Source organism: Oncorhynchus nerka, linkage group LG12, assembly GCF_034236695.1.
Source record: "Oncorhynchus nerka isolate Pitt River linkage group LG12, Oner_Uvic_2.0, whole genome shotgun sequence".
NCBI lineage: Eukaryota > Metazoa > Chordata > Actinopteri > Salmoniformes > Salmonidae > Oncorhynchus > Oncorhynchus nerka.
This window is the reverse complement of record NC_088407.1, coordinates 69,484,699-69,509,157: the sequence shown is the minus strand read 5'-3', so window position 1 is coordinate 69,509,157 and position 24,459 is coordinate 69,484,699. Positions and strand designations below refer to the sequence as shown.

Genomic DNA, 24,459 nt, shown 5'->3' with positions numbered 1-24,459 from the left:
ATCCCAAAACTTTCCCTTTGGTTTAACTGTATAAGACGGTCCCCTTTTCTAATTGAGGCCGGAACATCAATACCCATAGCTTGTAGGGAGGCAGGGTTGCCATGGTGTAAGGACTTGTAGTGCCTTGCTATGGGGTAGTCTTCATGGCCTACTATAATGGAGATCTTGAGTTTCGCTAAACGTCTTGAAGACGTTTCTTTGTCCGTCCAATGTAGAACACCTTGCACTCTGGACATTCCAATCTGTAGATGATATGAATGAATTTGCAGTTAATGAAATGCTTGACTTAATACTCAATTTTAGAAGCGCTGTCAACAAAATACTTTTTCTGTGCAATATTTCTGCAATGGTTGCAGTGGTTGTATTTAAAAGAGCCCTTGGGTTTGTGGTCTGGTCAAGTCTTTTGAGAGTCACCAGGAAGATAGTTGTGGACTAATTTGTCATTTAGGGTAGGACATGACTGGTGGCTCTGGGAAGACTTTGTGTAGTAGCATATCATGTATTGTTTTGTTGTGTAATGGCTTTGCTGGCATGCATCTAAAACATTTTTGGGGAGTTTGCCCCACCAATATTTGCATGCTAAAATCGCCACTGCCTAGCCATATTATTCGGATAAGGGGATATAATTTTTTTTTTTTAAACCTGGACTAATGAAAACAAATAGTTTTGAATTCATAGGATTCAGTTAAATTAGATTCAGGCTACACATCGGAGGTGCGGAGAGACCACATTTGTGTTTTCTTGTAGATAATGTGCGGTAGATTATGGGTCCTTATTTTACCCATCCGAGTCACTGTAACCAGTTGAATTGACATAGTTGGTAAAAAATAAATAAATCCAAATGGTAAAAAAGGAAGATTTCTTATAAGGAGTCGTCATACTCAAGGGGAGCCTTCGTAAGCCTATTCTATTGGATATTGGTGAAACATTGTCGACGCAGGTTACATGGAGACTAATTGGGGGTTGAATAGAAGAAGAGCTGCCTCTCAAATTAAACAGCTTAATCGAGCGGTTAACATTCATTACTGCGCGCACAGCTTGCAGCCTCACAAAACAAATGAGAGAGAAGGTAAAGTGCATCAAATGGACAGATTAAGGCAACAGCTTTCTTCTCATAAATGCTAAATTACGCGACATGCCAACAGAACAGAACGCCCAAAGAATCCTGCTTAACAACAGAAAGATAATTTAAATCCGAATAAAGGATTCTCAGAAAGGTCAGGCGTGTGGGGATACAAATAATTAATTCATTACGAGTTGCACTTCGCCTGCACTGGGAGTCACTCTGTTCTTAATAAACATGCTTTAGAATAATGACATATAACTGTTGTATTTATAGCATATTCATATTCAATGACATTATTAGGATTAAGCAAAAGTGTTATGGGAAATTACTTATCTTGCCATTTTCAACAATATTTGATCAAATTCTGTAGCCTATTCATAAGGGTATGTAGACCTAGAGGTCAATGTACTTTGGGCTAGTTTATTAAACACATCGTGTTCCTAAATGACAGTCATTTCATTTGCAGAAACAGTCTACGAGAGTTTATGCAACTCAGTATCACAGAGAAAACGTATTGAAAAATCACGAACCATATCATAATTGCATGGTCAGTGTTTTTCTGATCCGATTTTGCAAATCCTGAAGCACTAGGCTAGATGTAGTCTAACGATCAGCTATAAAGGAGAACATGTAAAGTATGTGAGCGACTCATAATAATTAACTCGACATTAGTAATATTACTGGATAGCCTCATTAACGCTCGCGCGTCACCCGACCCCCCCCACTGTCGGTGCTGATTGGACAGGGCTTGGCCACGAACTGTGACTTCACAAAAAAAACTGAAGGCGACCCCAAAGATAAAAAACAATGCAAGCTCATTGATGTGACAGAGTCCTCCGTCCCTCTCTCCTGTCAGCAGTCACCTCGCCCGTGCGCCTTTCATCTGAAAGGGACCGCGAGCGCTCCTTCACTTCAAAGTGGACACGGGAACCGTTCCATTCCGGCGTAAAGATGCCCAGAGGATTTTTAGTGAAGAGGAGCAAACGCGGCTCAGCGGCTTCTTACAGAACGCGTAACGACGACAACGTAATGCCAAAAGCGGACCTGCCTGTGAATGCACCGGAGTGGACAACCGGTGTGCCAACTGCGTGCCCAATTGTGCCGTTATCCGAGGACAGTACGTTTGAAGAACCATGGACCAGTGCCCCGGCTGAAGCGGACCAGGCGCAGCTGCCAGAGAGCGCAGACAAGGTGGAGATTAGAGAGGACTTTGGGAAATACCCACCACACTATCCCCGCACTGAGCCGGACCACGACGGATCTCCGGGGCGGGCTGACCTCTCCTATAGCCCGATAAAACCAGTTGGCGCTGTAGTGGAAAAATCGTCCCTTGACCGGTGTATGAGTTCACCAACAGTGACAGAGCCGTACGCAATGAGCACGCCGGTGTCTTCAATAGAGAGACTTCTTCTAAATCACGCGCCCTTTGGACACTCTGATATGAAATTCGACCCACCTGTGCACCTCTACCAGTCTTTCCATCATGCTATGAAACGCACGTACATGGAGCAGGAGCGCAAGATCAAGCCAGCAGCCAAGAAGCCTAAAGTAATCCGCAAACTCAGCTTCGAGGACGAAATCTCCACCTCACCGGTGCTTGGGCTGAGAATTAAGAAGGAGACTCCCGAATTTAAAGCAGCTACCGCATCTTCTGCTAATAAGAAACCGCTGGGAGAATTCATCTGCCAGCTCTGCAAGGAGGAATACCCTGACCCGTTCTCCCTCGCACAACACAAGTGCTCCAGAATTGTGCGCGTAGAGTACCGCTGTCCCGAGTGCGACAAAGTTTTCAGCTGTCCTGCCAACCTGGCCTCTCATCGCAGGTGGCATAAGCCTCGTCCTGTAAACCACAGAGAGGCACAGAGCGCCAAAATGTCACAGCCGGAGGCACGGCTGCATGAGAGGACTTTCGTGGAAGGGAAAGAGAACGCGAGCGAGTTGAGAGTTAACAATCAGCACCACGTTTCTCTGGACAGCTCCGCGTGTCAGCGGGCTGTCACCGTGGACAGCTCCCACAGACAAGAGCAGCTGCGCAGGAGGGCACAGGAGAGCCCGCAGTCCTTCGATCCGCGCTACCGGGACCCAGATAAAACTATGGACCTGCACATCAGAGCGGGTGACAGCCCAGGCATAATGCATTGTCCGGAGACCACCGACGTGGCACTGCCCACCTCTTCCTTCTTAAAGACCTCCGGGACAGTAGAGGAGATTTACGAATGTCACTATTGCAGCAAGAAGTTCCGACGACAAGCCTATCTGAGGAAACATCTTGCGGCGCATGAGACAATCAAAGCCTCGACCTATATCCAGATAGAGAGTGGGCAAATCACGTTTCCCTGTCACTTGTGCGGTGCCCATTTCCCATCCACTGAAATTTGGGACAAGCACAGAGTTTGGCATGCAATGAGAGATGACATTCTGATGAATCCAGGGAAGATTGCGGGTAGACCAGACTTGGTAAGACCAGAATTAATAAGACCAGACCTCACACAGGGAGACCAACAGATATTCACCTGTAAGCACTGCCCATCTACCTTCTTCAGTTCTCCCGGGCTTGCCAGGCATATCAACAAGTCTCACCCCACAGAGATCCGGCAGGTGATGCTTCTACCGATGGCAGTCAGACCCGACTGCTAGTAGCCTAGTCTAGGCTGATGTAGGCAAGTCTAGGCCAGGGTTTCCCAAGTCTAGGCCAGGGTTTCCCAAACCCAGTCCTGGGGTCACGTTTAGTTTTTTTGTCCTAGCACTACACAGCTGATTCAAATAATCAAAACATGATGAGTTGGTTATTTGAATCAGCTGTGTAGTGCTATGGCTAAATACAAAATGTGAGGGGGGGGGGGGGGCAGGACCGAGTTTGAAAAACCCTGGTCTTGGCTACAGACTTACTGGAATGTTGAAACCCCTGAAAAACAAGTGGATGAATTAAATACATATGAAAGTATGAATGTGTTCTTTTTACTACATGTGTGATTGTATTGTAACTTATTATACTACCTGATCAGGTCAAAAACAATAATGGCATTTCTATTTTCATGACAAGAGAAACGTTTTTTTTTGCAATGACAGATTACAGCACACTAATAGCTGAATAGAGCCACATTGTAACACTTGCTTTTGGGCCTATATTCACCAATGTACATTATTGATTGATTTACAGTGTTATGATTTGTTAAAACATTTAACAGTAAAAATGGGCATATCAAAAGTTTCAAATATTTTAGAGTTGTCATTTTAAGCATGTAATGAAAATAAGAGGGTGGCCCTTTGAATATTACAAGAGTATCAGACCTCACTGCCTTTATCTTAATGTAGTTCCTATGGAAATTGAATGTGCTTGTTCAGTATAGTTGTGGAATTGATTTCTAAACCGGCAAGGCTATCAAGATGTATTTTCATATAGAAAATCAAGTTTACCTGTTAGAGTATAAAACAGTTTGAGTTAAATATATATATATATATATTTATTCTCTGAAATGTACTTGCTAAAAAAAATGCCTTCATGGTGATGATTGTGTTACAATTATGATGTTGTATTTTGATATGTAGTGAACGACATTTACATTGATTGTCAATAAACACAAGTCTATGTGCATACCAGTGATGGCCACTTTACAGTATTTTACGATATTGTCTAGGATTGGGCAGTATCCAGATTTTCATATCATCATACTGTTCTTCTCTAATCCCGGGATTTACGGTATTATCGGTTTAATACACAATGAGGCGCTAAAAAGTAGAAAAAAAAGCCCATTGGGCATTATTACCAGAATGCTAACAAAATTAGCACAAGTAATAGCAAACTTCCATAGAGACTGCTAGCTAAATATGCTTACGAGCGCAAATGAAAGTAAACTAATTGCAAAGACAAGCAATCCAGCTCAGAAACGTATACATATATATAGGTAGTAGCTACCGAAGTTCCTTTTTGGTGAGTTTGGATATTTACAAGAAAATGTGAATGAGAGACATTGTGCAAATGAACAACGTTTGGATGCATGCTTGTCTGAAGGAAGAACAGAACTGGATCTGGAGCAGCATGTGTACACGCTGCGTCTGTATGGAGTCTGAAGAAGCTAGGGCAACAGGCCTGCCTGCTCTGCTTGGAGAAGAGGGCGGAGGAGCAGTCTAAATGAAGCCTTAACTGAGAGGAGAAAATAACGCAAGGAAATCAAGATGGCAGTGGCAGCTGTACAGATAACTCATCCAAAGTGCTTTGACTTCTCAACAAGGCAAAAAGCTACCACTATATCATGCCCCATCTCCTTATTAATTTAGTCACTTACTTAGCTAACTAGCAAGTTAAAACAAATACACAGCTAGACTCACCTGCTCCTGCTTTCTCCCCTTGTGCTATTGACAAACACATTACTGGTGCAACGGTTCTGGGGAACTACTGTAAGCTTCATAATGTAAAATGTGACCTTTGAAATTAAGAACACTTTCTGCTTTATCTCCTAACATATTGCGCAAGTTGACTGCAGGTATTTACTTAAACATTTGCTACAAATACAGTATTAAAATTGATTGAACAACTTCAAATAAATAGTTTCAAAGGTATTGATGGTATTGAAAAACAACCCTGTGGCTATTTCCATATACCCCCCAATCCAAATATTGTCGCATAGATGTTCAAAGAACAAGCTTGTGGTAAGAATGTTTTATTGTCAAATTCCATTCCACAGCCACTCTCCTCCTGGAACAACCATTACAAATGTGTAGATATTACAAGTTTGACAATACTATTTTAATTGTGTGTGCGTGTTGTGTAGTCGTTATAGCAACACATGCAATTAGTACTGGCATCATGCAGCATTTGGTCAATAGTAACATACAGTATAAACTCACTTTACAGTATGCACAGGTTTCAGTCACCTCTGAGTGCAGGGAGAGAGCTAACCAATCTCATCCAATCTCATCAGCCTCAAGTAAAGGATGCAGCATGATTTTCTCGCTCTCTGGCAAGTTTTTAGTTCTCATCCTCTGCCATTTAAAAAAATAATTAAAAAAATAAATCAGAACTGACCTCACTCATATATTCAAACATAACACAAAAATAACGTGGATTTGACCTTCGACATGGTAGCAGTTTTTAAAAGATATAACCGTTCAACCGAAAGGTCCAAAACAGGCATTTACAGTCCCTTTCCTCTCTGGTAGAGAACCTATAGCTGAAAGCAAATAATGCTAGAAAAAATGTAAATGCAGCGTTTGCTCTGTGCTAGTTGTCTTACAGATGGACAGTGTTGGGAACTGGAGTGAAGACCTGCTTGATGCTCTTGTCTTTCCATCCTCCTTTGTGTTGTTGCACAGACAGACACTGAACCGTAACATACATTAGTTTGTTCTAGCTGTGGATAAAGCTACCGCGTTATTTGTATTGGCCAACTTCAGCAGGAAAGCTTTGTGAAGAGGTCAAACGCTGCAGACCTCTCATATGAAATAAGCAGAAGACTTGATCACACCTTCAACTGTTGGTCTACGTGGCTTGAGGGTAATATAGGTTTGGTATTTTTTGGAAGCTATATTCAAATATGTACACAGTTCAGGTATTGTCCTCAACACTATATCTATACCACAGCATTGTTGAAAACTCAGATATGATTGGCTAGAAGGGCATTCTAGAATGGCCATTAAAACCAGATAACGGGACATTCTAAATCACTACACATTTATGAATGAAAACTATTTATGAATGAAAACATCACGTGACGTAGACAAGTAACAAGAGCCAACATATTTACAACTGACAGTGAAACAAAGTAGCTACTTTACAACGATTAGCCTACACCTAGCTACAAGCCTAAAACATTGAGAAAAGATGGAGGAATTATGACATTTTATTTTTTATAAATTCGAAGAGTTATCCTAAGCCTGAATGGTGGAAATAAAGTCCCTTTATCAATATAAATAGAAAACGCACAGAGAGCAGACAGTTATGGACGTGACGCTCACCAAAATTGAAGTGGAGCGACATGAAGAAAAACAATTAATGAGAAAAACAATAGAATACGTAGTTAAAACAGTAAGGGATTGGCTCAAGGAGAATAAGGACATTTGACAGCTGCCGGCCAGAAGAGCTAAACAATATCCTCCGCGCAACAAATGGACAGGAGTACTCGGTACCTCATTTTGTGTAGCCGGGATAAATCATGTAATGCGGCACATCATCATGACCAATGACAGCTTCAAAACATGCAAGGACTTCTTCAAGTCCCTTGTGAAGAGGTATAGGAGATCGGGGAAAGTCGTCAGCACTTCCCCCTTCCCATATCTACTGCTGACCTCCAGCTGCTACTAGAGTCCCCTGTGGTTTCCCCCGACACAGCTACAGGTCTAGTGAGGAAGGCTGGTTATCCAGCTGTATCTCGCTAAGCGTGGGGCCAGAGGGAAATCGAGACTGAGACCTTCCTCTTTCCAGGTCAAGACGGACGAGGATGGAGTGGATTCGGCCACCTCCGTCTCTTCCACAATGCAGAGACGAAAAACCACCAAGAGGCGAACGAGCCGAATGAGGAGAATCACAAAGGGTTAATATTTACTTTGCCCGGCAACCCAAACCGCCCACGGGCAAGTTTGAAAACATACCTCTCCAAGTGTCCCCAAGACGCTACATCCCTTTACCGCCACCCACTGCGGTCCCCACAAGTTGAACAAAGAAGGACATTTGGTAGGCTACTCTAAGAGCCGATGGTGGTACACTACCTCGGCAACCTGTTACCGTGTCTCAACGAATAGGCCGGGTTGTCAATGCACTACACGACCCGCAGCCTCCGGAGCACAGCCGTGGAGCTGCTATCGAATGCCGGTCTGGTGTACATACAAGTTATAAATGTAACCAGGCACAGGTGCGAGAGCAGTTTGAGGAGCTACTGGGCGCCTTCTGTGACAGAGAGGAAGCGCTGGAATCACCTCCTCTCATCTGAGGTAGAGAGCCCACAAAGCCCCACCACAAGCAGCAGTAACAACAACAATACAAACAGATGGAAATGGTACCAAGCGAGTGAGTCATTCGACTTACCCCGCGGCTTGAAGATGTCCCATTTCACCATTAATGGCAGCATCCAATTAAATTTTAACAAGTAGCTGGCAAGACAACTAGCTCCGAAGAACCTAACAAGCTGGTTAACCCCTGACATCAAAACAACTTATTGCATTATTTGAATCTTACTTTTTTAAATGTAGGCTGTCTTGGTGTTTCTTTAAAAAAAACGTTTCATATTGATTCGTTTTTTTGATGCCATTATTATATTGAAAACTGGAAGAAGAAAAAAAGTACTTGCACATCGGAGTTATTTTCTTGTGTTGGAAACAATCCAATAACGTCAAAGGAAACATATCTGCACACTGCCTTTATATTGATGAAATATGTATTTTTAAGCCATTAAATATATAGCTAAACCTTAGCCTTTTTAGCCTACGAACCGTGCTGTCAAATAGTCCCACATGTGCAATCACGGGATAAACTAGCTATGCTACATGACGAGAGAAGAACATTGCCAGCCTGCATAGTGATCGAACTAAAGTAACGAGACATAGTACTAATCGAACGAACGACTGGGTCGCGTCTCTGGCAACCAGAAGACGAGGAAGTATAAATTAACTTCTAAAAATATAAAACAAAACCATTTTATTTCTACAGGTAAATGTGTGCTTTAGTATTGTTTTCTTTGGCAACTGTGGTATGAGTGGGATAAACGCTGACGTTCTGTACATTACCTAGGGTCCATTATTTCCAAGGTAACGTATATAACGTTTGCGTTCATCCCTTACATATAATATATTCATCATGAGTGGAAAAAAGGGGTGGTTCAATACAACACGTTGTATATGAACAAAACAACCTAATCTGCAACATTCTTTATCAGGTGAAATCCAAATGTACAATCATAATAAAAATGTTATGTGACCCCTAAAAAGGCAAACAGTAGTGAATATTATATTCAGAAAGTCAATCAGTTCCACAGTTTAGTGTGAAAATCAAAAGAAAATGTAACAAGAAATGTTTCACTTTAACCAAACAATTTCCATCTTACAACTCTATAGACAAACTTATTTCAACCTCAAAACGTTTATCTCCTTATCATCAAACACTAGCCAACATTGCTTCAGTCCAAGCATAAAGAAAGTGGCAACTCTTCTGTATATACAGAGTATAGTACAAATATATAAATGTCTCATTGTGGACACAGTGACCAAATATGAAAAATAAGATGTTTCTTACTTTGTGTTTCTTTGTACTTTCTTACAAGCTCAAGTTCTTACAATCACTTTCCTAGTGGGTCAGAGGCCCAGAGAGCCAGGGCAATGGCACACTAGATATTGATCACTCTGCTCAGGGACAACAACAGCTACAACCACAGCAGAGATAACACTCTAGCTCCTCATCTCAGTCAAATATCAAGTGATTTCAACCATCAACAATCCTAATCACATTGAAAATACACATCTGTCATGTTGCCTTTACGTTTTCTGTACACAACGGAACCGATGCTGCTTCTTAAATATATCTATATCTAAATATATCATATTTTGCTCTCTTTCCACATTTCTCTGGAGTGCAAAGTTTGTGGTGGTGAGCATAGTTAGAAAACCTTGCCCAAAAGACATGTTAATTCTGTTGGAGCTTTGATAGCACAAGCTCAGTCCTGGGGACCCTGGGCTGGCCCCCCAAGGGCCTGGCTCTGTTCAAGGGCCTAATCCTGCATCTTGGAAGGGTTGTACAGTAAGGGAGATGCGGAGTCTGGCCATGCAGGGCAGGTGTGTCCATGTCCATGTAGTTGGAGTACATAACATGCCATGCATCGCCTTTAGCAGGTAAAGGCTGGTAGTTGCAGTGTAGTGCAGTCCTAGCTGTACGGTACAGAGAGAGAGAGAGAGTCAGTCTCTTCATCTGAAGGCTGTGAATTCTCGCTGGGTGTGGCGTGGAGGAGGGTCAGCGGAGGGAAAGTCCGATCAGGTCTTGTTGGCCGAGCCGGAGGAGCGTCGGAGCTTCATGGACATACGGCTCTTGCTAGTACGAGGGGACATTGGCAAGGCTAACTGGTCGGCCCCGTCTAGAAGCGCTGCTGCTGGACTTTCTCCCTGCTGACTCTCGAGGCATGAGCCTGTGGAAGGAGAGCACAGGTGTTAGACCCCCCCCGTTGCCTGTAACCCACAACTGTGACAGTCAATGGTAAACAGTGTTGATTGTATTATAATAAATGCTGACACATTTTAGTATACAACAAGGTAGCTTTCTTTAGCTGTAACTTATTGAGGCATCAATGTTCATGAAATAAGTCTAAACAACTAATCCCAAAAGGTATGATGGTGGTGGTACTATAAAACACAACTGAAATCTAGAAAGTCAGAGAATAATAAACAGGAAACGAAAGGAGGAGGAAACAGGGTAAGAAGGAATAGAGAGAAAAAAGGTACTTTGCCGTGTTAATGTTTTAGCATACCATTCACAGCTAGCGTGAAAGACCTTCCGTTTCAAGTCTTTGCCCTTTACTTTGCTGAGCCCAATGTTTTCTAGTGGAGTTTTGGGAAGGAGCTGAAATATCAAGCTCTCTTTGGTTGGAAAGGTGAAGACAAGCCACAAAGCCACAGGTGAGAGAAAGGGGAGGAGAGGAATAGGGGAGGGGAAAGGAAGAAGAAGAGGGGATGGTAATGGAGGGGCATAGAGGAAATGGGAGGGGAGGGGAGGAATAAGAAGAGGGGAGGGTAATGGAGGGGCATAGAGGAAATGGGAGGGGAGGGGAGGAGAAGAAGAAGAGGGGAGGGTAATGGAGGGGCATAGAGGAAATGGGAGGGGAGGGGAGGAGAGGAAGAAGAAGAGGGGAGGGTAATGGAGGGGCATAGAGGAAATGGGAGGGGAGGGGAGGAGAGGAAGAAGAAGAGGGGAGGGTAATGGAGGGGCATAGAGGAAATGGGAGGGGAGGGGAGGAGAGGAAGAAGAAGAGGGGGTAATGGAGGGGCATAATGGAGGGGCATAGAGGAAATGGGAGGGGAGGGGGAGGAGGGGAGGAATAAGAAGAGGGGAGGGTAATGGAGGGGCATAGAGGAAATGGGAGGGGAGGGGAGGAAAGAAGAAGAGGGGAGGGTAATGGAGGGGCGTAGAGGAAATGGGAGGGGAGGGGAGGAAGAAGAAGAGGGGAGGGTAATGGAGGGGCGTAGAGGAAATGGGAGGGGAGGAGAGGAAGAAGAAGAGGGGAGGGTAATGGAGGGGCATAGAGGAAATGGGAGGAGAGGAAGAAGAAGAGGATAAAGGAGGACAACAGGATAAAGGAGGTCAGTAGCGCAGAAGAAGGAAAATGGGACAGGAGAGAGGAGGAAGAAATGAAGGATTAGGCAGGGAAGGAGCGGTACAGCAGGGTAGAGCGAGCAAGGAAACGATTGGAAAAAAGCAAAAAGAAGACAAAGACAACAGGAGAGAGAAGAGATAAGAGGTGTGAGCAGTGACAAGGCTAAGAGGGAATCAATAGAAGGTGCGCACAGAACAGACAGAAGCACCATCTATACACACTCAATACAGTCAGGTCTCGCACGCACACACACACACACACACACACACACACACACACACACACACACAAATGCTGACTGGCACATTAATGCAATGATTCCACTTACTTACCGACATTTACACTGTTACATTAAATAATGATCTTCAGGGCCATAGTTATCATCTATAGTTACATACCTTGTGTGTGTCTATGCCACCCATGAATACAGAGTGCAACTGTACTGTGCTCTGACTGGACTCATAAAAGACTTAACAGACAAAAAAAATCTACTGAACATTCCAGATGTACCGAACACACCAAGAAGGCAAAGAACCCGTGTTACAATAAGTTAGTGCTCAGGAACGCACAGAGGAAGATTCTGGTTAGAACAAACCAAATCAATTAGAGTGTTAGTGAAAAGGCTTGGGCCTGTCTGGCCTGCTATGGTGGAAGCGTGCAAGGACTGAGTTAATGTTAGATAGACGTCCAACTGACAACATGATGGAGCAGATACAAGAAACAGGGAAAAAGTGAGAGAAGCAGATTTGGTCAGTGGAGAGAGAGACATACAGAGACACACAGAGAGGTATCGTGAGAAGTAGAGTGGTCAGTGGAGAGAGAGACATACAGAGACACACAGAGAGGTATCGTGAGAAGTAGAGTGGTCAGTGGAGAGAGAGACATACAGAGACACACAGAGAGGTATCGTGAGAAGTAGAGTGGTCAGTGGAGAGAGACATACAGAGACACACAGAGAGGTATCGTGAGAAGTAGAGTGGTCAGTGGAGAGAGAGACATACAGAGACACACAGAGAGGTATCGTGAGAAGTAGAGTGGTCAGTGGAGAGAGAGACATACAGAGACACACAGAGAGGTATCGTGAAAAGTAGAGTGGTCAGTGGAGAGAGAGACATACAGAGACACACAGAGAGGTATCGTGAGAAGTAGAGTGGTCAGTGGAGAGAGAGACATACAGAGACACACAGAGAGGTATCGTGAGAAGTAGAGTGGTCAGTGGAGAGAGAGACATACAGAGACACACAGAGAGGTATCGTGAGAAGTAGAGTGGTCAGTGGAGAGAGAGACATACAGAGACACACAGAGAGGTATCGTGAGAAGTAGAGTGGTCAGTGGAGAGAGAGACATACAGAGACACACAGAGAGGTATCGTGAGAAGTAGAGTGGTCAGTGGAGAGAGAGACATACAGAGACACACAGAGAGGTATCGTGAGAAGTAGAGTGGTCAGTGGAGAGAGAGACATACAGAGACACACAGAGAGGTATCGTGAGAAGTAGAGTGGTCAGTGGAGACAGAGACACACAGAGAGGTATCGTGAGAAGTAGAGTGGTCATAACATTGTTACAAGTCAATCAGAACGAAGCGGCAGCAGAGGCAGCGTCAGTTTGTTAGCTGTGGGGTTTCCTGGAGTCTTACCTTTAGATATACACAAGTGATAGATTATGATCTACAGGGGGAAACATAAGACAAAGGAAAATAAAACAAAAAACAACATTAAAATGGCAAACCAAAAAAAGAAAGAGAAATAAAATGAAAATAACAACAAAAAAGAAGCATAACAGAAATATGATAATTTGCGGTTTGGAGGAGCAGAGAGTCCGTGGTGGACTGGTGTTATCAACACGGGCAATAATTCATCAAGACAAGGTTTTGGAGCTGAAAAACTCTCATCATTTCATTCTGTACTAGGACAACTAAAGTTCAGGAAAGCACAGGTCAGTGCTACTATAATTACATTACAACATTACCATAATAATATCAGGTATTTTTCAGTCAAAAAACATGTTTATTTTTCTCATTATGTGGAGAAAAGAACATGCACAGACATGCATCTTTTTTATAAATTAAAGGGTCGCAAATTCAAACTGTCAAAAAGCAACGTCTGATGGACAGATTCAAAATTCAAAAGGCATTCGCACATCTGAGCAATCTTTGTTGCAGGTGCATGGTAACAGTTGAATAACATGAGAAAAAATAAAAAACCCGCACACACTTATTAAGCTTTACATATCGGCCTCGTCAGAGCCTTTGTGAGTATTTTTAATTTGCACTTTTATGTAGACATTGCTCCTCCCACATCCGTTCAATGCATCGAATGGGGTTGGAGTCGAGGGAAAATAAAACACGTGTTGCCAAATATAACAATGCGCATGTCATAAGTATTCTAATAAAGTGTGTACATAAAATTTATTAAACACATCTGTAAAACCACAAAGAGGACATCAACATATCAAGTATGTTTTCAAAAATCATTGGGTACAGTGCAAGAAATGTACAGATTCCAAATATTTGTAGACATATAGAGTATCAGTCAAAAGTTTGAAGACACCTATTCATTCAAGGGTTTACTTTGACTGTTTTCTACATTGTAGAATAAACTATGAAATAACACATATGGGATCATGTAGTAACAAAAAAATGTTAAACAAATCAAAATATATTTGAGATTCTTCAAAGTAGCCACCCTTTGCCTTGACAGCTTTGCACACTTTTGACATTCTCTCAACCAGCTTCATGAGGAATGCTTTTCCAACAGTCTTGAAGGAGTTCCCACATATACTGGGCACTTGTTCCTGCTTTTCATTCACTCTGCCGTCCAACTCATCCCAAACCATCTCAATTGGGTTAAGGTCGGGTGATTGTGGTATTTGGTATTTGATTAGGATCCCCATTAGCAGGTTGCAAAAGCAGCAGCTACTTTTCCTGGGGTCCAACACAAAACATGAAACATGACATAATACAGAACACCAATAGACAAGAACAGCACAAGGACAGAACTACATACATTTTGGAGGCCAGGTCATCTGATGCAGCACTCCATCACTCTCCTTCTTTGTCAAAAAGCCCTTACACAGCCCGGAGGTGTGTTGGGTCATTGTCCTGTTGAAAACAAATGATAGCCGCACTAAGCGCCAACCAGATGGGATGGCGTATCGCTGCAGAATGCTGTGGTAGCCATGCTGGTTAAGTGTGCCTTGAATTATAAATAAATCACAGACAGTGTCACCAGTAAAGCACCCCCACACCATCACACCTCCTCCATGCTTCACGGTGGGAACTACACATGCAGAGATCATCTGTTCACCTACTTTGTGTCTCACAAAGACATGGCAGTTGGAACCAAAAATCTCAAATCTTCATTGAGTGTCCTTTAGTAGTGGTTTCTTTGCAGCAATTTGACCATGAAGGCCTGATTCCAGCAGTCTCCTCTGAACAGTTGATGTTGAGATGTGTCTGTTACTTGAACTCTGTGAAGCATTTATTTCAGCTGCAATTTCTGAGGCTAGTAACTCTAATGAACTTATCCTCTGCAGCAGAGGTAACTCTGGGTCTTCCTTTCCTGTGGCGGTCCTCATGAGAGCCACTTTCATAAAGGTGCTTGATGGTTTTTGCAACTGCACGTGAAGAAACGTTCAAATTTTTTGAAAATATCCAGATTGACTGACCTTCATGTCTTAAAGTAATGATGGACTGTTATTTCTCTTTGCTTATTTGAGCTGTTCTTGCCATAATATGGACTTGGTCTTTTACCAAATAGGGCTACCTTCTGTATACCACCCCTACCTTGTCACAACACAACGGATTGGCTCAAACTCATTAAGAAGGAAAGAAATACCACAAATGAACTTAAAATATATTTTGATTTGTTTAACACTTTTTTGGTTACTACATGATTCCATATGTGTTATTTCATAGTTTTGATGTCTTCACTATTACTATACAATGTAGAACCTAGTAAAAATAAAGAAAAACTGAATGAGTAGGTGTGTCCAGACCTTTTTACTGCTAAGTGGCTACATGCTACAGTACATGCATGTAGAAAATGAAAGGGTCACCCAGCCAGAAGACTAGTCAACTAGTCAAGAAGAATACTATACTGTGACACAGAGCAGTTCTCGCTCTGTTCTCATATTTCTAATGTTAGTCACAGATGGAAGATGATGTGTGCTCATAAAGCAGTAAATTACAGTAAGAGAATAAAATAAATACACTTAAAACAATATACCCAGTACCAGACAATGAGGCTGGAGAGAGAATCAATGTGATATGAGAACATGGGAAGACCAAAAATGCCCTGGGCCTGGCAGAGCACTTATCACCCCAGGAGAGAGAGGGGGATACACGTGGCTAACTGTTCTATCTAGGGGAAACACTGTATTCAGTGTGTATTTTATAATAATTTTAAAAGACTGTGGAGGTGTATAGAAGACACAACTAGTGTGGTTAAGGTCATTATGGCAAGTAGTGTGGTTAAGGTCATTATGGCAAGTAGTGTGGTTAAGGTCATTATGGCAAGTAGTGTAGTTAAGGTCATTATGGCAAGTAGTGTGGTTAAGGTCATTATGGCAAGTAGTGTGGTTAAGGTCATTATGGCAAGTAGTGTAGTTTAGGTCATTATGGCAAGTAGTGTGGTTAAGGTCATTATGGCAAGTAGTATAGTTAAGGTCATTATGGCAAGTAGTGTGGTTAAGGTCATTATGGCAAGTAGTGTAGTTAAGGTCATTATGGCAAGTAGTGTAGTTAAGGTCATTATGGCAAGTAGTGTGGTTAAGGTTATTATGGCAAGTAGTGTAGTTAAGGTCATTATGGCAAGTAGTGTAGTTAAGGTCATTATGGCAAGTAGTGTGGTTAAGGTTATTATGGCAAGTATACTCAGACAGACTGAGTATACAGTGATCTTACCGGGGTCTGACGGCAGGTGGAGGTAGGGAGCGGGGCAGAAGACTCTTGCTGCATAGTCCTCGAAGGTGGTTGGCTCCAGGTGGTGCTGTACGATGGTCTCCAGGTAACGCGCTCTCTCCTCGTAGCTGGGCCAAAGGTCAAGGGTCAAAGGTCATTCAGCATGAGACACAGAACACATAAGGATTACAAGACCTCTCTCAAAAACCAAATAGAAATTAGAGACTGGGAGGAACAAACAACGCCCTTTGGGACGGCATTACCTGGTGCAGCACTGTACCCACCTACCTACTCTACAGTCTAGATCAAATCTCAGCCTCTCATCTATTGCGCCCCCCGCCTCTCTCTTTTCTCTGTCAACCAAATAAGTCTCCCTAATCAGACTCTCTGGCCATAATGACAACTATCCACTGCCATTAGGCGCTCCTAGGTAAAAAGAGACGAAAGACACGCAACCATCTCCGTCCGACCCATAATATCAAAAGTGTATTAGGAACCTATCATTGGCTTTTGAATATCATGACATTTGGCAACAGTGGCCTTTTTACTGTCTCTATTACCCAGTTAAGTAAAAATGATGGTATTCTGTTAATGGATTGGATTGGATTAGAGTTGGGATGTTGCATATGGGTTCTCTACATGAATACGGCAGGCAGAGAGGAGAGAGAAGCGGGGAGAGAGAGGAACAGAAAGTATAGGAGAAAGCGAGAGAAAGCAATGGAGAGAGAAAGGGTGAGGAACTCCTCTCCTCCTGGGGGTGAGGAAGGGGAGAGGATATTTTGGGAGCAGCCCTGTGCGCTGTGTATCTAGGGGTGAGGAGCTGCTTGGCGTGAGCTGACACGAGGAACAATTGCCAAACAGACTCTCTCACACACAAGGAAGTGTAAGAGGCTGCACAGCAGGGGGAGAACAGCACTCCAGTGGATCTGCCGCCTGCCTTTTCCTGTTTCCCAGCACCCCACTTCCTGCTCGCTGTTAGAGCAACCAGAAATGCTGCTCAGACAGGGCGATGGCTGTGAGAAGCAGGGAGTGTGTGTGTTGTGTGAGACAGTAACTGTGTGTGTGTGTGTCACAGTAATAATGATCAACTTAATGCACGTCTGTCAGCAGGCACCAGATCAGACTCCTTAAAACCTCTCCCAATTCATGCCACTTGCAGAGAAAAAAGACGTCCCACACGCCTCTGACACAGAGAGACAACATGTCACACTGACACCAGGGCACTAACACTGGGAGGAAAACAACATCAAAAACCAATCACCTCTCTTGATGGATGTTGGAGATGGAGTTAGAGTCAATGAGTGCCTCATCAAGCCAACAGGTTTTCTACTGTTTACCTGCTCCATTTCATTCAAACATCTCACAAGAACATACGTCTATTGAGTCTTGATATCAGTATCTCAGCCTTTCACTACACCCATGTTACTGTGTGAGGTTCCAACCCAATAACAGAGCCTGGCAGTGTTTCTTATGGACCGATAGGTGTACAGTATCAGTATTGTATATCAGCCTTATTCACGGCAACCATGTAAGTCACTGTGTGAGGTGCTGTGTCTGGCGGCCTCGAGGTAGGTAAACAGACACATGTCTGGTCAGACCAGGGCAGCTGTGCCTGACATCAGCTTGGAGAAGTGAGGATGAGCAGCTCCACTGCTGTGTTATTTAATGGTAATCATCATTTCAGCCTCCTTATCCTTTCTCTTCCATCTTGTTCTCCCCCTGTCCCTGCCCTGCGTGATGCGCTGCTAATGCCACCCTGTCAGCACGACAACTAATCCCTTCGCACTGTTGACTTGAGATGCTCTTTTGTGCGTCTGTAAAAAAAAAAACGAGGTGAAATTTTTTATTTTTTTTATTTTTTAAAAACCATCAAATAGGCCCTGGCCTCAGCTCCGTCTGCTAATATACGGGAATTGAATTTTTGATGTGTATTTCTTTTAACAGCTTGTTAAAGAAGAAAAGTGTCTTTAGGTTTTTCTCTCCAGCCTTACAGCCTCTCGAGTGGGGATAGGAGCAGTAGAGAGGAGAGGAGTGAGGGGGAAGGAGAGGGGTCTTTTGTGTATTACCAGAAACTAATTTTCCCTGTGGATGAAAGGAAAAAAGAGAAAATGCTCCTGCCCCCCCCACCAAGCTTTTCATTGTCACTGTGCTCAACTCCCGGCTCTCGGAGGAAAGAGGACAAATTGCTAGTGAAGAGACACCAGAAGCGAGCTTGTTAGCACATTATGGGTGGTGGAGGGTGTGTGTTTGCGTGTGTGGTGGAGGGTGGAGGCTGTGTGTCTCAATGTGTGTGTGTGTGTGTTGGATGGTGTCTGTCTGTGTGTGTGTGTGTGTGTGTGTGTTGGATGGTGTCTGTCTGTGTGTGTGTGTTGGATGGTGTGTGTCTGTGTTGGATAGTGTGTGTCTGTGTTGGATAGTGTGTGTGTGTTGGATAGTGTGTGTGTGTGTTGGATAGTGTGTGTCTGTGTTGGATAGTGTGTGTGTGTGTTGGATAGTGTGTGTCCGTGTGTCTGTGTGAAGGGGATCATGGTGGGCTACAGGAACAGTTCCCTGGCGTCGTGTTAATTCAGCACACAGAACATACTGCTGCTGATAGCCTCCAAATGTATGCCTTTTCTCCTTTCTTTTCCCTGTGCCCAACCTCCCCCTTCCCTGTGCTGAAGGAGTGAGTGTGCCAGGAGAAGGAGAGAGCTGCCAGGCCTCCCCAGAGGAGGAGGGAGAGAGCGCTGTGTTGCTCTAAACAAGACATGGCTCTCCTCTATTTGGAGGAGATTCAGGACCAAGAGCGTCTCGCCACTGAGCAGAGCTCACAGAGAGAACACAGGCCCAACATCGACCTGTGTACTTCAGTCAGAGCTCAGAGAGAACACAGGCCCAACATCGACCTGTGCACTTCAGAGCTCACAGAGAGAACACAGGCTCAACATCGACCTGTGCACTTCAGAGCTCACAGAGAGAACACAGGCCCAACAACGACCTGTGCACTTCAGTCAGAGCTCAGAGAGAACACAGGCCCAACATCGACCTGTGCACTTCAGTCAGAGCTCAGAGAGAACACAGGCCCAACATTGACCTGTGCACTTCAGAGCTCACAGAGAGAACACAGGCCCAACATCGACCTGTGCACTTCAGAGCTCACAGAGAGAACACAGGCCCAACAACGACCTGTGCACTTCAGTCAGAGCTCAGAGAGAACACAGGCCCAACATCGACCTGTGCACTTCAGACCTCGCAGAGAGAACACAGGCCCAACATCAACCTGTACATTTCAGAGTTCACAGAGAACACAGGCCCAACATCAACCTGTACACTTCAGAGCTCACAAAGAACACAGGCCCAACATCAACCTGTACACTTCAGAGCTCACAGAGAACACAGGCCCAACATCAACCTGTACACTTCAGAGCTCACAGAGAACACAGGCCCAACATCAACCTGTACACTTCAGAGCTCACAAAGAACACAGGCCCAACATCAACCTGTACACTTCAGAGCTCACAGAGAACACAGGCCCAACATCAACCTGTACACTTCAGAGCTCACAGAGAACACAGGCCCAACATCAACCTGTACACTTCAGAGCTCACAGAGAACACAGGCCCAACATCAACCTGTACACTTCAGAGCTCACACACAATGACATGGATGAGGACAAGGATGACAGGAAAGGAGGGAGAAGTGACCTGTGAGACAAAGCAGACAATATGAATGTACTCTACAGAGAGCACATATCAGGCTTTTGTGCCCAGTGAGTCAAATAGCATTCCCTTCTTTAAATGCGCCACAAGTGTACAATCTGCCAATCAGGCCCCACTACCAAACAGAGACATAATCTGCCAGTCAGGCCCCACTAGCAAACAGAGAGCCAATCTGCCAGTCAGGCCCCACTACCAAACAGAGACATAATCTGCCAGTCAGGCCCCACTACCAAACAGAGACATAACCTGCCAGTCAAGCCCCACTACCAAACAGAGACAAGAATCAATGTGTATATGGTTAATTTAAAATGATCATAAACAGCTGTACATATCACAGAGTGGGCCTTTAGGTGAAGGTCAGGGGTTTTGACACATTTCTCCTAAATAACCCCAGATCAAATACATGACTAGCATCAGTCAACGGACCAGCGACTACAAGAATCCCAGGGCTCCACATTGCTCATCTCACAGCCCAAGAATGATCAAATTGAATTTTGATGAAAATATGGGGGAGCAGAAACGGACCCAATATCAGTGATTCTAACTGGCAGTGTTCGTACAGCTACCTGCTTTATTCTGCACCACAGGGCAATGGGAGAGAGAACAGAGCAGAGAGAGAAAGAGAGGGGGAGAAAAAAACATCACATAAATAATTGAATTTGACGAGTTTTACAGACTATGATTACAGAAATCTATGTGTGCCCTGAAGTGCAGGGTAATCGGTTTATTCCCCCATCTGATGGCTGCGATATAGAGGGTCTAACAGTGATTTTATTACTGTTAGGAGGACGGAGGAAGCTGCGGCTGACTGCCATAGCCCTCCTTGTCATTACAGCCAATGTCCCCCTCGCTCCCTCCATCGCCAGCCCCCAGATGGGAGGAGAAATAGCCCAGCTAATGCTCCTCCGCCTGGGGCCACACAGTCACAGATCTGGGGCCCTCTGGAGTCAGATCCACTCCTATTAATCTCCTACCAAACCGAATTGGAGGGCTGCCTATGAAATATGGCTCCAGGACTTGAAGCCCTGATTTATCTCTCGATCATTCTGCCCTCCCCCCTCCCCAGGGGATGGGGAGATGGTGCTCACTGCTCACACTGCCTGCTGACACAAATTCAACATTTACTTCATGTTTAAAGGCGAAGCGGAGCGATTGCTAACGTTCTCACGGGCAGGAGGAAACACATACATGGGAATAATGATTCAGGAATTAGAGGAGGGAAGTTTACATGCATACATGTATGTCAATTGTTTTTCTCTGAACTGTGCTCTGTACGTAGGAGAATCTGTTATAAATAATCTGTTTATTTAGCCAATACATGTATTCAGAGAATACATTAATTTTAACCATACATCCACAGTAGAGGTCGACTGATTAATCGGAATGGCCGATCAGATACACCTCCAATTGATTCAACTGATGTCAATTAGCCTATCAGAAGCTTCTAAAGCCATGACGTCATTTTCTGGAATTTTCCAAGCTGTTTAAAGGCACAGTGAACAGTGTATGTAAACTTCTGACCCACTGGAATTGTGATACAGTGAATTAATCTGTCTGTAAACAATTGTTGGAAAAATGACTTGTGTCATGCACAAAGTAGATGTCCTAACCGATTTGCCAAAACTATAGTTTGTTAACAAGAAATTTGTGGAGTGGTTGAAAAACGAGTTTTAATGACACTAACCTAAGTGTATGTAAACTTCCGACTTCAACTGTATACACTAACTGTTATCAGCTGTATAAATAGGCATAAATACGGCATTAGGAAAATAATTATGCATAGGAAAAGAATGTGCTCGTCAACGTATCTTGATTTCATTTTTACATTAGAACGCAATTAGATTGATTACTAGATCTAATATTTCTTAACTAAATTGAATCGACTGCTTTATGAGAGAGCACGGAAGTAGAGTGATACATCTGAATTAGTGTACAGATGATGTCTGTGCTAAATAAATAAATCTGAGTCAACAGCATCACAGTGGTCAGGATGACAGAGCAGCTAGGGTCAGAGCCAATCAGAACAAACAGAGAGAAGAAGAGTGGGAGAGCAAGATTAGTTGTGAGCCCGCCTCCCCTTTCCTTTATTTACTCCCACCTTCTTTGACAGGAAACAATTAGCTAAGCCCACCCCCCCTCCCTACACACTTTCGCTGTCTCTCTCACACACACACACACACCAGGCTGCTGCGGTACTGGAACACAATGGGGCCCATTGTGGGAGCTGGCAGTGTGTGGCTGCGCTGCCTGTTAGGTGTTTGGCTGCGCCTGGCTGTGTTTGTGTGTGTGTGTGAGAAGGGGGAGAGTGGAGGGACAAAAGGAGCCCATGCCCAAACCTTTAATCAGCTCAGTTAGGGAGGGATGAAAGCACTGACCTAACCCTCCCTCTCTCCCCCTGCCTCCCTTCCACCTCCTCTCCCTGCCTCCCTCTGCCTCTCCCCCTCCACTATCATGCTCCACCATATGCTGACCCCAGCAGCAGGGCAGTTACCGCTGCCAATCAGAAGCCAGAATGTGTGTGAGAGAGCGAGTGAGAGAGGCTGCCCCTACTGCCAGTCTCTTGCTGGCTCACATTCACACACCACTGGACTGGCAGGGCCAATGGTGAAATCGCTTAGTGACTCTCTCTCTCTCTCTTCCCTTCATCCTCCTCCTCAACCAACATTGTTTCTCCGGCTCCACAATCGGCCATTGACAGATGGAAGGTGGCTGTGGCTCACAGTTACATTTGACTCTACCTTCAGCCTTCCAAACAGCTTGAGAGCAGTCCCTCATCCCCAGCCTCAAGCCAGACAGATCAGATGGGCAAAATAGAGGGAGACGTGTGTGTGTGTGTGTGTAAGGGGGGTGAGTGAGACCGGAGGTTGTTGAATGTTATCAGGGGGCCTCAGCTCGGATGGACCACATGGTCCAACAGCTGTAGAGGGGGCCTGTAGAGGGGGTGGATGGTCAAGCCCCTGGCCCCAAGGCCAGAGAGGTCAACCTAGCTTTAATCACCCCCAAACATTCTAACACTAACTAAACAGTGTGGTAACAGCTAACCTGTCCTGTGCTGATCTAGCAAACATCTTTCCCCCAACCATGACCTTCACTACACTAAAAACATGTCAATCACACAGCCCCCAAATGCACTGGGAGGCAGTGGGAAGGAGGGCTGAGGATCTATAGGATGTGTGTTGTGTGTGACTGCTGCAGAACAGATCCCCAAACTGGCTGGTTGGTGTGAATGCAAGCGCACAACAAGGTTCCTGTTATGAAAATTTGGCGATGGACAATGTGACTGGGAAGATTTTAATTTACCAGCCATTTGAGGGAGTCTACTACCCACAATGATCAGGATGACAAAAATCACATTTGGATTATGGTTATACATATTATCAGAACATGCAACTCATGCAATGAAGCAGCCAACAAAACATAATAAAAAAAAATGTTGTGCCAAAATTCAATTTTCAGGAAAACACCATTCTAAACCGCTCGCCTGATAGCGGTTCCATATGTGACAGAGATGAACATCTCTACTACAAACTTAGAAAGAGGGGCAATCTAACCATCCAACAACTAGAATGGGTTGCGAATATGATTACAATCTGCCTCTGGAAAACGAAAGAAAGTTGATATGAAAACCAATAGAATAGGAGAGAAATGGTATAGCGGTGGGTCCAATAGGGAAGTAAATGAAATCGAGGATAATTAGCCTCTTAAAAAAAAATGCTGTGTATTGTTTCAAATCACAAGCTCGTAGGCCTAAACCTATTTGGGAATCCCGCAATTTGGGCAGCGCGCGTGGCAATAGGCGTAGCTCATTACTGAGATGCGGCTGTCAGTGAAAAGCATCTAAAATATGTGTCTTGAGTATAATTTTAAATGTTGAGACAAGAAGGGGAGGCGTGTGTGGTGAAAATGGACTCAAGGTGTCGAAAGCATTCCACAGGGATGCTGGCCCATGTTGACTCCAATGCTTCTCACAGTTGTCAAGTTGGCTGGATGTGTCTTGGGTGGTGGACCATTCTTAACGGGAAACTGTTGACCGTGAAAAACCCAAATGAAACTGTTCCAGTACTTGACAAACCGGTGCGCCTGGCACCTACTACCATACTCTGTTCAAAGGCACTTCAATCGTTTGTCTTTCCCATTCACCATACGAATGGCACGCATACACAATCCACATCTCAATTGTCTCATGGCTTAAAAATCCTTCTTTAACCTGTCTCCTCCCATTCATCTGCACTGATTGAAGTGGATTTAACAAGCGACGTCACTAAGGAATCATAGCTTTCACCTGGATTCACCGGGTCAGTCTATGTCATGGAAAGAGCAGGCATTTACCGTTCTCAATCTCTGAGTGGAAACGTTGTTTGCAGAGTTTACAACCTGCAACACTTGTAAGAAACAAGTTTTGGTTTAATTCATAACCATCATTTACGAGATTTGTACATTTGTTCATCTTCTTTTGTTTGGAGTGCTCCATGTGAACTATTAGCATGTGTCTGGTTTCTCTGTCCT

The 24,459-nt window shown here is 44.1% G+C and overlaps 2 protein-coding genes across 2 annotated transcripts in view; one reads left to right on the top strand and one right to left on the bottom strand.

Annotated features, from left to right (window-relative positions):
- The first annotated feature begins 1,850 nt into the window (after nt 1–1,850).
- On the top strand, nt 1,851–4,666 carry LOC115139011 (insulinoma-associated protein 2-like). Its single transcript, XM_029676185.2, has one exon. It carries the CDS (start codon nt 2,018–2,020, stop codon nt 3,701–3,703), a length of 1,686 nt encoding a protein of 561 aa, XP_029532045.1. The 5' UTR covers nt 1,851–2,017; the 3' UTR covers nt 3,704–4,666.
- Nucleotides 4,667–5,711: 1,045 nt separating this feature from the next.
- LOC115138658 (ral GTPase-activating protein subunit alpha-1-like) overlaps nt 5,712–24,459 on the bottom strand; it is a 118,666-nt gene continuing 99,918 nt past the window's right edge. Inside the window, 2 exon segments of the mRNA XM_065025756.1 lie at nt 5,712–10,173; nt 16,259–16,383. Coding sequence (XP_064881828.1) covers nt 10,022–10,173; nt 16,259–16,383 — 277 coding nt within the window. The 3' untranslated portion in view covers nt 5,712–10,021.

Coding starts and splice junctions, on each gene's coding strand:
- LOC115139011 (XM_029676185.2), top strand. CDS start 2,018: ATGCCCAGAGGATTTTTAGTGAAGAGGAGCAAACGCGGCTCAGCGGCT.